The sequence below is a fragment of the Entelurus aequoreus genome, linkage group LG17 (assembly GCF_033978785.1).
Source record: "Entelurus aequoreus isolate RoL-2023_Sb linkage group LG17, RoL_Eaeq_v1.1, whole genome shotgun sequence".
In the NCBI taxonomy this organism is placed as follows: domain Eukaryota; kingdom Metazoa; phylum Chordata; class Actinopteri; order Syngnathiformes; family Syngnathidae; genus Entelurus; species Entelurus aequoreus.
In genome coordinates, this window is record NC_084747.1 from 6,154,352 (window position 1) to 6,166,704 (window position 12,353).

General features: G+C 43.0%; 1 protein-coding gene and 1 long non-coding RNA gene across 6 annotated transcripts in view; one reads left to right on the forward strand and one right to left on the reverse strand.

Annotated features, from left to right (window-relative positions):
* The window catches only part of LOC133632208 (uncharacterized), a 19,135-nt gene extending 17,502 nt beyond the window's left edge, over positions 1 to 1,633 (forward strand). The window contains exons 2-3 of the long non-coding RNA XR_009821668.1: positions 54 to 223; positions 1,388 to 1,633. This is a non-coding gene — a long non-coding RNA (uncharacterized LOC133632208). The remainder of the gene's footprint in view (positions 1 to 53; positions 224 to 1,387) is intronic.
* Positions 1 to 11,676, reverse strand: part of LOC133632203 (hemicentin-1) — a 26,740-nt gene extending 15,064 nt beyond the window's left edge. For 3 of the 5 annotated variants that reach the window (XM_062024493.1, XM_062024494.1, XM_062024491.1), the window contains exons 1-11: positions 11,597 to 11,676; positions 8,214 to 8,419; positions 7,974 to 8,125; positions 6,994 to 7,147; positions 6,730 to 6,922; positions 6,413 to 6,507; positions 6,095 to 6,281; positions 3,812 to 3,909; positions 3,588 to 3,741; positions 3,379 to 3,497; positions 33 to 200 (exon numbers count right to left, since the gene is read on the reverse strand). In XM_062024493.1, the coding sequence (XP_061880477.1) occupies positions 33 to 200; positions 3,379 to 3,497; positions 3,588 to 3,741; positions 3,812 to 3,909; positions 6,095 to 6,281; positions 6,413 to 6,507; positions 6,730 to 6,922; positions 6,994 to 7,147; positions 7,974 to 8,125; positions 8,214 to 8,334 (1,441 nt within the window). In that variant the 5' untranslated portion in view covers positions 8,335 to 8,419; positions 11,597 to 11,676. Of the gene's footprint in view, positions 1 to 32; positions 201 to 3,378; positions 3,498 to 3,587; positions 3,742 to 3,811; positions 3,910 to 6,094; positions 6,282 to 6,412; positions 6,508 to 6,729; positions 6,923 to 6,993; positions 7,148 to 7,973; positions 8,126 to 8,213; positions 8,556 to 11,596 lie in introns of those variants that run through there. The other 2 variants (XM_062024492.1, XM_062024496.1) reach the window with 2 other exon arrangements.
* Between the last annotated feature and the right edge of the window lie 677 nt (positions 11,677 to 12,353).

The window sequence follows — 12,353 nt, forward strand, 5'->3', positions numbered from 1 at the left end:
ATTTAACTGCATGTTACTTCAAAGACGCTCACCATCGATGTGTTTTCTTTCAGAGGTGCCAATGGGCTGCTTTATCTCTGCTGCGCCCCTGGTCCAGTTGTACCAGATGGGTGGAACCCCAATGGCAACGCAGGGCAGAACTGCTGACGCACCAACCTTGCACGTCACCTGACCCGCATAGGTCACAATAATGGGACTAACTGTGGAGGGGGAGGAGGGACAAGTAAGTAATGGCTTCAATTTAAAAATGAAGTAATGCAATCACAGTAATTAGAAAACGATCATAAAGTTGTTATTGTGATGGGAACCATTTCTTTTAAAAGCAATAAGTGTTTTTTTGTTTTGGAAAACAGGTTGAGCACTAACTACTTGTCCGAAGACGTATCAGAGCTAGAAATACCAGTGTTAGCAGAATGAAAAAAATATTATGTGGATAATGTCGTGATAATGGAAGAAAGAAATTACATGTTCACAAGAATAAATATTTATTATTTTTATGAGGAAAAAGAAAGAAGTGTCAATTTTCAAGAATAAAGTCATGTTTTATGGGGAAAAAATATTTGCAGAATTAAAGTATCTACCGTAGTAAAAAAAAAAAAAAGTATGGTCATTTTACAAGATTGCAATACTATTTTTCTGGATTAAATAATGTATCAGGTTGGAAAAGGAAATATTTTTATGTATTCATAAAATTCAAATGTTATGGAAAAAACTTAGTTTTATAATGATAAAATAAAAAATGTTCTCATTAAAAAATGTATTTTATTCTGTTGTATTTTGGAGAATAGTCATCATTTTACAAGAAAAATTGAAAAAAGTTTTTAATGTTATAACAACAGTAAAGTTGCGGTATTGTAGAACATTAAAATTTTTCAGGACAAATGAGAAAAGAGGTCATAAATGTACGAGAATAAAGTTGTATTTTTACTAGGGATGTCAATAATAACAGGTTAACCCATGTGACTAATCACCAAAAAATACTGCAATAATCATGTATACACGCAGATTAATTAATTAATTTTGATCGCACATGCTCTTTTACCTTAACCAGAATGGTTACCTGAAAGACTACGCTGGTTATTATACAGTTATCAGTTATATAGATACGCCACTGCAAATATCAGGGAAGAACCTCTGACTGGGGTGCTCGCTGGCAAATTTCACTTGAAAATACACGTCGACGGGACTTTAGATAATAAAACCAGCAAGTTTTGAGAAAATATTTAATTTAAGCATTTTAAAAATGGCTGCTAATAATAATATGAATATCAGCATATTTATTAAAGTTGATTAAAATGATGCAAACTAGTAATTTACTGCTATTAATTGTGTTTAATTAAAATACAACAGTGTGATTAATCAGGTTAAAAAATGAATCCTTTGACAGCAAAACAACATCCCCTTTGGTTAAGGCGGCCCTGTCTCCCCCCTCTCGGCCGCTCACACTACACTCCATTGGTGAGATAATAGCCACCACAAAAAAGAAGTGTGATGAAGTGGAAAGACAGGGACTGGGATGAGTTAAGGGACTGTTGTTGTGTTCGGGCGACGCCGCAGAGATGACTGTGTCCCAGGACATGGAAGGACGGGCAGAAAACAGCTTGCAGGTAAGAGAAGTCTTTTTAATCCAAGGCAAGGGGAAATTACAAAAACTAAGACGCTAGTAATATTGGCAGTGAAAGAACCACACAGTCGCCAAGGGCCAACAACATGTATGTCTTTAAACATGGAAAAGAAAAGAAAACACCTAAACGTGGCGAGAACAAGAAAAGCCCAACTTGTCGTGAGTAGCGAACAATGCAACCGCGCCGTTTGCGCGGTGCCATGGGCCTAAAAAGAGACATAATTAGGGCGGTGGCAGGTGGAACCACTATTCATGAAACGGAACCAAGTGTGGAACGCTCAATGCTCCGAGTAACAGGAAAACGTAATTAAGGGAGGCTTAGGAGCACTGGCAACATGAATAACCATAAACAGACATGATCTGTTGTGACAGATCATGACAACTGTTTTAACAACACAGATTTGGATATACTCTGCAGCGCACATGGAGAGGACATTGACAGTCTGACTTTGTGCATCAGAGACTACATCAACGTCTGTGTAAAAAACACTGTGCCCTCCAAGAAGGTGTAGTGTTTTCCCAACAACAAACCCTAGGTCACCTTTGAACGGAATGAGAAGAAGACGGCTTTCACCTGAACGAAGAGCTCAGGAGTTGTCCCGCGGAAACTTAAGTATGAGATCAGAAAGTGTAAAAAGGACGACAAGCAAAAACTGGACCGGAGGATAAAAAACACCTGTGAAGTGGGGACCAGCCTGAAAAAGATTTAGTCTGGATCAAGTGAAGAGGGAGTTTGGAAGGTCAGGAAAGCTAGAGGTCCAAATGGCATCAGTTCCAGGCTGCTCATTGGTGTTGTCCACAACATTTTTAACCTTAACCCCTCTCTAAAAAAGTCCCCACCCAGTGTAAGACCACGTGTGTGGTTCCACTCCCCCAAAAATAACATCCTTAGGAGCCCGACCACTTCAGCCCTGTTGCCCTGACCTACTACCTCATGAAGACCATAGAGAGAGTCATCCCCAGCTACGTTGTCCAAATAGGTGGGAGTCATGTTATTTGACTTGTCCAGCACATTAACTCTAGCCAGACGACATTGCTGTGGGTGAAACTGAAAGAAGGGGGAGTTTATCATCACCTGGCGGTATGGATCATCAATTACCTCACTGACAGACCATAGTAGTTGAGGCCACGCGATTGTTCTTCAAATGGGGTAGTTTGTAGCACAGAGGCTCCCATTGCCGGTTCACTCTCTACACCTCAGACTTAAGGGAAAACTCCAACCACTACCATCTGCAGAAGTTCTCGGACGACTCTGCAGTGGTGGGTGGTGTGTCTGAGGGGAGCTAGCAGGAAAGTAATCTCAGGCTTCGTCGATTGCTGTGCACGTAATCACCTGCACTTGAAAACCAGTAAGACAGAGGAGCTTGTGACTAACTGTCGGTGGTTAGCTTGACCATCCACACTCATGGATATCCAGGGAATGGACATACAAACAGTGGACTCCTAAATACCTGGGTTCAGTGTTTTCAGGTCATTGCTATGTACTTTTTATGACACTGCGGTGTTCTATACAATCATTTGCTGGGGTGGGGGCAACACAGTTAGAGACAGCAACAGATTTAACAAACTGATGAAGAAAGCTGACACTGTTCTAGGCTTCCCACAAGAAAGTATCGAGGATGTTACTGACAAAGGATGACGTCCATAATGTCCAAGCACGATACTAAGAAGGCCCTGAATAACTCTTTCAGCAACTGACTGCTATATCCACAGTGCAGGAGGAAGAGCTTAACTGTGACTTTGTCAAAATTTACCAGCGACTGTGAGTGTTGCTGTTGCTCGACTGTGACCGAGTGTGCTGGTGGCTTCACACACGTACGCTCCTTCATCGTAGCTACGAGCTGATTCGATATGGAGCGTTGCATTTCTCAGCCTGGGTAATAAAACAACCACATGTTCTGTAGTGTTTGACATTGTACTCTAACTATTTAATTGAATGATGAAAATATTGCGCTGAACTCACCCTAGTACCATCCTGGCCCCCGTCTGCTTAGAATGTCCCCTCTTAACAAAGCTAATGGAAGGAGGGGGTTCACCTGACACCTGACAATACAGAGACACTCGGCCCTCAAGTGGTACTGTTAAAGCGTGAGGCCACAGTCGCACTGACGGAGCGGCTACATATAATTGAAAAACAGTACGTAACACAAATGGCTACACAAATGTTACAGTCAATCAGTGTAGTACCGTGGACTGTCACCGTAGCTCTTCTGGACGTGACAAATCTTTGAATGTGGACGTTAGCGGCTCTGCAGAAGTAGCTTCCGCTGTCCTCCTCTTGGATGCTGCAAAATAAAACTAACACTTAAACTTCTCACACGCTCACGATCATTTTTAATGAAGATTAATTACAGTCTTAAATAATCCTAGCATATGTGTTTTCGTAAATGCTGAAGACAATCTAGCATCTTCAATGAAGCTTGCGTACGTGTTTTCAAAAACCTGAAAACTACGTCATGTAGTCTCCAATGAATATAACCATGTATTTTCGTGATTACTAAGGATAAAACATTTTCAATGAAGATGACATGTGTTTTTGTTAAGTTGAGGACAATTTAGTGTTTATTGAACTTAATTTATGTTTTTGTAAACAACGAAGACAAGTTAGTGTAAACCTTGTCTACATGTTTTCGTAAACATGAAGATGATGTAAGTTTCTTCAGTGACACAAACACATGTTTTGGTAGAGTTGCTGTCAACCTAGTCTTCAGTTACCTTTTGCTGCTATTATTAATACAGCATCAGAGTGTTTTATTAACCTAACGTATTTTCACAAAGGCGATTTAGTCACTTTGACCTCATGTTTGTGCTTTCACTGAAGGCGATTTCTATGATGCTGATGTACCTTTTCTCGTAAAGATTGAGGTAATTTACAGTAGGTAAGGTTGTATTTTTGTCTCATCCTTCACTTAAAGCGTAAGTGAAGAATTCATGAACTGTGTACATACATCTACTGATGCCTAGTCTGGACACATCCTCAGTGACCTCTTGGATTCGGGTCTCTCAACTGGTCATACGCCCTCCTCCAAGTGACCCAACCGGGGGTGATCAAATCCCCCGGCTTGTGTCCAGACGGCTAGCTAGCTACCATGACTCCAAGGATCTCCTCTTTTGAGCCACAACCATCTTGAGGTCCTTTCCGCCGCTTCGGTGGTACTGCAGATGGCTCTCCTCTTTCTCTCTCCATCGATGCCCAAACTGCTGAAGGCTCTGACCAATGAACGGCTTGCAAATCCTCTGCATCCAACCTCCACAGGGAAACACCTTGCTCTCCAACCAGCCTGTTGACAGTTGCTGACCAGTCCTGCATACTTGGAGAGCTTCCTCTCGAAGTCTTCTTCCAGGCGATCTTTCCACGGGACTGTCAGCTCCAAAAAGATTGAGGTAATTTACAGTAGGTAAGGTTGTATTTTTGTCTCATCCTTCACTTAAAGCGTAAGTGAAGAATTCATGAACTGTGTACATACATCTACTGATGCCTAGTCTGGACACATCCTCAGTGACCTCTTGGATTCACCGGGCGTTTCGGGTCTCTCAACTGGTCATACGCCCTCCTCCAAGCGACCCAACCGGGGGTGATCAAATCCCCCGGCTTGTGTCCAGACGGCTAGCTAGCTACCACGACTCCAAGGATCTCCTCTTTTGATCCACAACCATCTCGAGGCCCTTTCCGCCGCTTCGGTGGTACTGCGGATAGCTCTCCTCTTTCTCTCTCCATCGATGCCCAAACTGCTGAAGGCACTGACCAAGGAACGGGCTGCCAATCCCCTGCATCCAACCTCCACAGGGAAACACCTTGGTCTCCAACCAGCCTGTTGACAGTCGCTGACCAGTCCTGCATACTAGGAGAGCTTCCTCTCGAAGTCTTCTTCCAGGCGATCTTTCCACGGGACTGTCAACTCCAGCAGCACAGCTTGTTTGGTGGACTCAGACACAAGGACAATGTCTGGTCGCAGGGTGGTGACTGCGATATGGCTGGGGAACTTCAGCTGGTTTTCAAGGTCCACCAACAACTGCCAGTCTTTTGCAGACGTCAGGATGCCTGCTGATGTTCTTCTGGCAGGAGTTGGCGTGTCCCCAGCTCTGACAAAGACGATGGTTTTCTTGGAGGGGTGGAAGTGTTTTGCCCATGCCAGTCCTGCACTACTCATCTGGTCCAAAAGACAAAGCGATGATACAGTATTATCTGCTCACAGATGCTACCTGGTGGTTGTTTGGGCACACTGGAGCTAGCCACTCCTTGACAAAAATACAACCTTACCTGCTTTAATCTGTTATCCACATAATATTAATGTGTTAATTAACAGTGAAGACTATATAGAATCAAACAAAGCTAACAATTATGGTTCCAGCCAATTAGGCTAGCGTACGTCCTTTTGTAAGCATGGAAAACAATTTCAATGAACATGTGAACAAAGAAAACTCTTCAGAATATTTGATGTCCTGAGCATGAAGTTGTTTCACACTGACCTGAGGATGAGGAGGTCTCCACCAGGGAGCACATTAACGTGATCTCTAGGACGGAGGAGATGGTTGTTTTTGAACCAGGACACGCTCGCTGCAGGTCTGCTATACGGCGGCCTACAGGAGATGGTGATGTTGTCTCCCTTCTTTGCCGTCACGTTTGTGGGCTGCTGGATGAAGTTCCAGTCCATTTCTGCTAACACGACACAAATGACTTAAAAACGGGTATAGTTGTTTGGTTTAGTCAACTCGTTTTATAATCTTAATTTACTACAGCTCTTTTATATGATTCACTGTATTTGTATAGGACGTGGGCATACAAACCAGCTAGAAGAAGGAACGCTGCTTGCGACTTAATTGACTCCTTCAGGTTTGATGCTTCACAGCGATAGAAGCCTTCATCTTCCTTGCTCACATTCCTGAAAAAGAAATAAAATACTGCATATGATGGCTAACACCTCTGAAAATATCCTAAAGTGTAGTAGATGTATTGTGTGTGTGTGTGTGTGTGTGTGTGTGTGTGTGTGTGTGTGTGTGTGTGTGTGTGTGTGTGTGTGTGTGTGTGTGTGTGTGTGTGTGTGTGTGTGTGTGTGTGTGTGTGTGTGTGTGTGTGTGTGTGTGTGTGTGCGTGTGTTGCAAACCTGAATGTAAGCAGCTGTCCATTGTTGTGGAGGCTGAATGAGGCCGAGCACTTTGTCAGGAGGCAGTCGTCTTTGAACCAGTGCACCATGGGAACAGGGAAGCCTCGCACAGCACAGTGCATGGAGACCTCAGTTCCCACAGCGACAGTGGTGTTGTCAGGGCCCCGTGTGATTCTGAGTCGGTGAGGGACTCCTAGGAGACAGTTGTTGGTGGTTCTTGGTCTCTAGGTGGACTTGTGTGTGATAAAGGATTGGCGAATTTACCCAGCACGGTAAGCCTGGCGGGCTGGCTCTTCTTGCTGATGTTTAATGAAGGACTATACGTCACACAGACGTACCTCCCATCGTCCTCTAAGCTTACGTTGAGGAGATGAAGAGTTCCTGATGTCTTCTTCTGCTGGCCACCGCCGTACTCGCCCTGAGAAACACACATTTATAAATGGATTAACGCATGTCCAATATATTACCAATTACCTGTCATTCCACCCGTCCATCTAACTAGCCTAAGTCCCTCTATTAGTTACCTGCCCATATATACTCTCCATCCAACTGTTTGTTTGTCCATCCATCCATCCAATTTGGTGTCCATTCATCCGTTTGTTCATTTATCCATCCAACTACCCATACCTCCAACCATTTATCTACCCATCCAACCATTAATTTGTTCATCCACTTATTTGATCACCTACACGTCAAACCATTTATCAACACATCCAACCATTAATATGTTCATCCACCCATCTGACCACCAATCTATTTGTTATACATCCATTTACAAATTTCTTTTTCCATCCGTCCGCCTGTTCAACTAATCATCAGTTCATCCCTTTTTCTATCCAAGAAGTCTGTCCGCCCACCCAACCATCCATTTGTGGATATATTCATACCAACTTTTCATATTCCATCGATTCATTTATTTGTCTATCCATCCGTCCACCCAGCCTTCATCTACACCTCCATCCATTTATTCAACCAGTAATTTACCTCTCCAAATATATTATCCTTTCACCTATACATCCATCCCACCATTTATCTACCTAGCTATATGTCAGTTTATCGTTTATTTACCCATCAGTCCATCCATCCAAGCAATCATCTAACCATCGACCCATCTAACTAGTTATTCACTCGTTCAGTTGCCTGTCCAACTGTCTGTTTTTCTGTCCGTGTGCCCAATAAGACAGCTAGCAGTTGACAGCTTGGTGAAAAGGTTAGATGTTGACAAAGTAGGAGTCAAACTCTACCTGGATTTGCCTCCCTGTGGTGACCACATGTCCATCTTTGAGCCAGAAGATGCTAGTGGGGGACAAGCTTTCACCAGACACACACCGAAAGGAAACATCCTCTCCTTCCCGGACGCTCTGATCCTGTGGACTGAAGAACACCTCCTCCAAACCTGACAAATAGCAGCAAGGACGCCATCATACCCTGCATGTGTGCAGCAAGCCAGCTAAAATTGAGACATCAATAGATTATGGACTCACCCGGCTGGGACAAGACTGTCCAACTGAACAGGATGACCAAGTAGAGGTTGAGAATCATCTGTGGCGGCAACCAAGCAGGCACACAGCCCTGCATCCTACTGCAGCACTCAATTGTAAGCATCCACTGGAAACCACCATGCAGCGTCAGCCATTATGTTGTGTCAGCTTGGACAGAAGACTTCAGATGGACATGTCAGCAGGTAAACCTGCAGAAGAAGAAGAAAATCTTATAATTGATTCATGGAGTTGATCAGTTATTATTTAACATCTCGTAGTGGCCCCTCCTCTGTGTCCCTCCTCCTTTCTATTTAGGAGGTGAGAGTGTGTGCAGCAAGTGCAGCTTTGTCCTCTTTAGCCTCTGAATGAGCACTGTGGTTATCCACTAAATGAAAGTGACATGAAAAACCCCTGGACAGCTTTGTACTTCTTTTTCCCAGCGTCTGATCCTTGTATATGCTTTCATGCTGGTCACTGTGCTACACTGTCCCTTATGTAATCCTCCATTAGACCTTCATCTCATTCAGCGTGAACATGTGACAACCATAGTACACGTGGGACAAGATTACATACGATTACTTGCTGATTATGTCTTCTCTTTAATCACATAACGCACATAAGGATGGATAGATGGATGAGTGGGTGGATGTAAGCATGACTGGGTTATGGACAAGTGAATAGAATCTGGATGCATGGATTGAGTGGATGGGTGTATATTAGGGGTGTAACGGTATTGTAGATACTGCAGTATTACAGTTTCAAAGTCTTCACAATAATGACGTGACGTATCAAACAAAAACATGGTCCATCCATCCATCTTCTTCCGCTTAGCCGAGGTCGGGTCGCGGGGGTAGCAGCATAAGCCGGGAAACCCAGACTTTCCTCTCCCCAGCCACTTCGTCCAGCTCTTCCCGGGGGATCCCAAGGCGTTCCCAGGCCAGCCGGGAGACATAGTCTTCCCAATGTGTCCTGGGTCTTTCCCGTGGCCTCCTACCGGTCGGATGTGCCCTAAACACCTCCCTAGGGAGGCGTTCAGGTGGCATCCTGACCAGATGCCTGAACCACCTCATCTGGCTCCTCTCCATGTGGAGGAGCAGCGGCTTTACTTTGAGCTCCCCCCGGATGGCAGAGCTTCTCACCCTATCTCTAAGGGAGAGCCCCGCCACCCGGCGGAGGAAACTCATTTCGGCCGCTTGTACCCGTGATCTTGTCCTTTCGGTCATAACCCAAAGTGACCATAGGTGAGGATGGGAACGTAGATTGACCGGTAAATTGAGAGCTTTGCCTTTCGGCTCAGCTCCTTCTTCACCACAACGGATCGATACAGCGTCCGCATTACTGAAGACGCCGCACCGATGCGCCTGTCGATCTCACGATCCACTCTTCCCTCACTCGTGAACAAGACTCCGAGGTACTTGAACTCCTCCACTTGGGGCAGGCACTCCATCCTTTTCCGGGCGAGAACAATGGACTCAGACTTGGAGGTGCTGATTCTCATCCCAGTCGCTTCACACTCGGCTGCGAACCGATCCAGTGAGAGCTGAAGATCCTGGCCAGATGAAGCCATTAAGACCACATCATCTGCAAAAAAGAGACCTAATCCTGCAGCCACCAAACCGTGACGCCATGTCTGTATTCGGGTCAGTTTGCATTCACATTGGAGTCTGGACACATTTTTTTGTAATGTTAACGACTACACAAAAAGATTAGATTTGACCAAAAAATGGGAATTGGACATTCTACCCTGCAGTGTTGTGAACGCACTGAATGTAGTCTTAACGCTGGCTCAACCTTGCGAAGGTAACTGTGAAAACGTGGACTGGACAAAGAAGGAAATAGATGAATGAATGGATAAAAAAAAGTGGATGGATGAATGTGTAGATGCTGAATTGGTGAATGAGTGATTGATTGGATGGATGGTAAGGAGTGCATGGATGGAGGAGTAGATGGATGAATGGCTCGCTGAGTAGCTGGATGGATTGGTACCTAGTCGGATGAATGAATTACTATACACGCGCATGAATGTTGGAGTGTGTGGCTGGATGTGAGTTAGTAGATGGATACATGGATAAAGAGTGAGTTAATGAATAAGTAAGTAGATAATGAATTAAGCGGTGAGGGAGTAGATGGATGCTGAGCGTGTGGATGAATGAATGGATGATGTGAATGAGTGGATGAATATATGATTCAGTGGAATTACAAATGAGGAATGCACGGGTGAGGGAGTAGATGGACGACTGAATGAATGTTGGGTGAGCGAGTGGATGGATAATGAGTGTAAACGAATGAATGAGTACATGCTTAATGGATGAGTGAGGAATGCATGGGTGAGGGAAAAGATGGTTGAATGAAGGGCTGAGAAAGTGGATGCATGGCCAGTGAGTGTTTGGATGCATGATCTGATGAATGAACGAATTAATAAGTTAAGGACTAAGTGATTGAGGAGATACATTGACAAAGACTGCATGAGTGAGGGAGCAGATAGGTACATATTTGGATGAATGAGTGAGTGTGTGGATGGATGTATGGATGGATGGATGGATGGATGAATGGGTAAATAAATGAATGAATGGGTGAGTTAATTAGTTCATGGATGAGAATAGAATAGAATATAAAGTACTTTATTGATCCCTGGGGGGAAATTCAGCACCACAGTTTCCTCACAATAGACAATAATAATAATGAATAATATAATATATTATATATATATAATATATGAATAATATAAATATATTCTACATATATTCTACATTTAAGTGCAGTCAAGAAGGAATGAGTGGGTGAACACATGACTATGTGTATTGATGGATGCAACTATGACTGATTGGAGGGATACAGTTGACGATGATGATGCAAGTGTATCAAAATGTGTGCTTATAAACTGAAGTGTCATCAGTGACACAACACAACGATGCTTTTACAACACAGCATTGTTGCCGCTCAGCTTGTGTGTCTGGCGGATGACTCTGCACTGTGAGCGCGTGGGTGTCTACTCGCCTGTGTGACTCACACCACTCATCATTTACACCTTTTTGCATGTCAATAACACATTTGTAGCGCCTTCCTCTATATTACTCATCAGACATCCTGCATCGCTGCACTCTCTGCAACCATGTGCGCTTTTGTCATGCCAACGCGTCACAATCTTGTCCTATTTATTATATTCATCACATCTAAATCCCAGCAATACATTACAGTGTACAAAAAAATAACCATGCCCAATGATTATATCAGTAACACAATCATAACAAACTATGGCATTTGTGTTTTCCTCTGTATTACAATAAAAGCACATGATTGTGTTTATGAATGACAAAATGCACTACACACAGGATCCAAAAAAAACAAACACATTTTAGGACAAAAAGGAAAATTTGAATACTTACTCTATTACTTGTCCTTAAGTTAGTGGCTTTGCATGCGTCGTCTTTGCACACAACCTCCTGCTGCACTCCAGCTTGGAGAGGACACACATGAACAGCTGCCTCAAACACACACACACACACACACACACACACACGTCCTTATTCAAAGCAAACAGCTGTAATGAAGCACGAAAACACCTCTCCTTTGTGAGCGCTTCTTTTATGCAACCACAACCACATGCAAAAAAAAAAGAACATGAAAAACTGGAGATTTTATTTTAATCTTAATGCTATTCTTAATCTTAATCATATTAAATTGATTTAATAACCATAGTTGAATGGTTTACACTGCAAAAACTGAAATTTAAGTAAGATTAAATATCTCAAATAAGGGGGATATTTTCTTATTTTCTGTCTGATAAGATCATTATTTTATGTTAGAGTGTTTTACTTGTTTTAAGTGTTTTGGTCTTAAATGATCTCAGTAAGATATTACAGCTTGTTGCTGAGATTCGATGACCTATATTGAGTAAAACATGCTTGAAACTAGAATATCAACTGTTGCAAAGCTGTGTCATCAACACTCACAAGTATAAAACTACTTTTTTAAAGAAATAATTTCTTATTTCAAGCATGAACAAAAAAATCATGACTTTCGCACAATTATGTCTCATAATTAAAACAGATGACAGCCAAATGGACTTTGCTGTTTTATTTTCAATGAAACAATAGAAAATACGTGCTCATATAGTAGTACAGTTGGCACAGTACAGTAAAC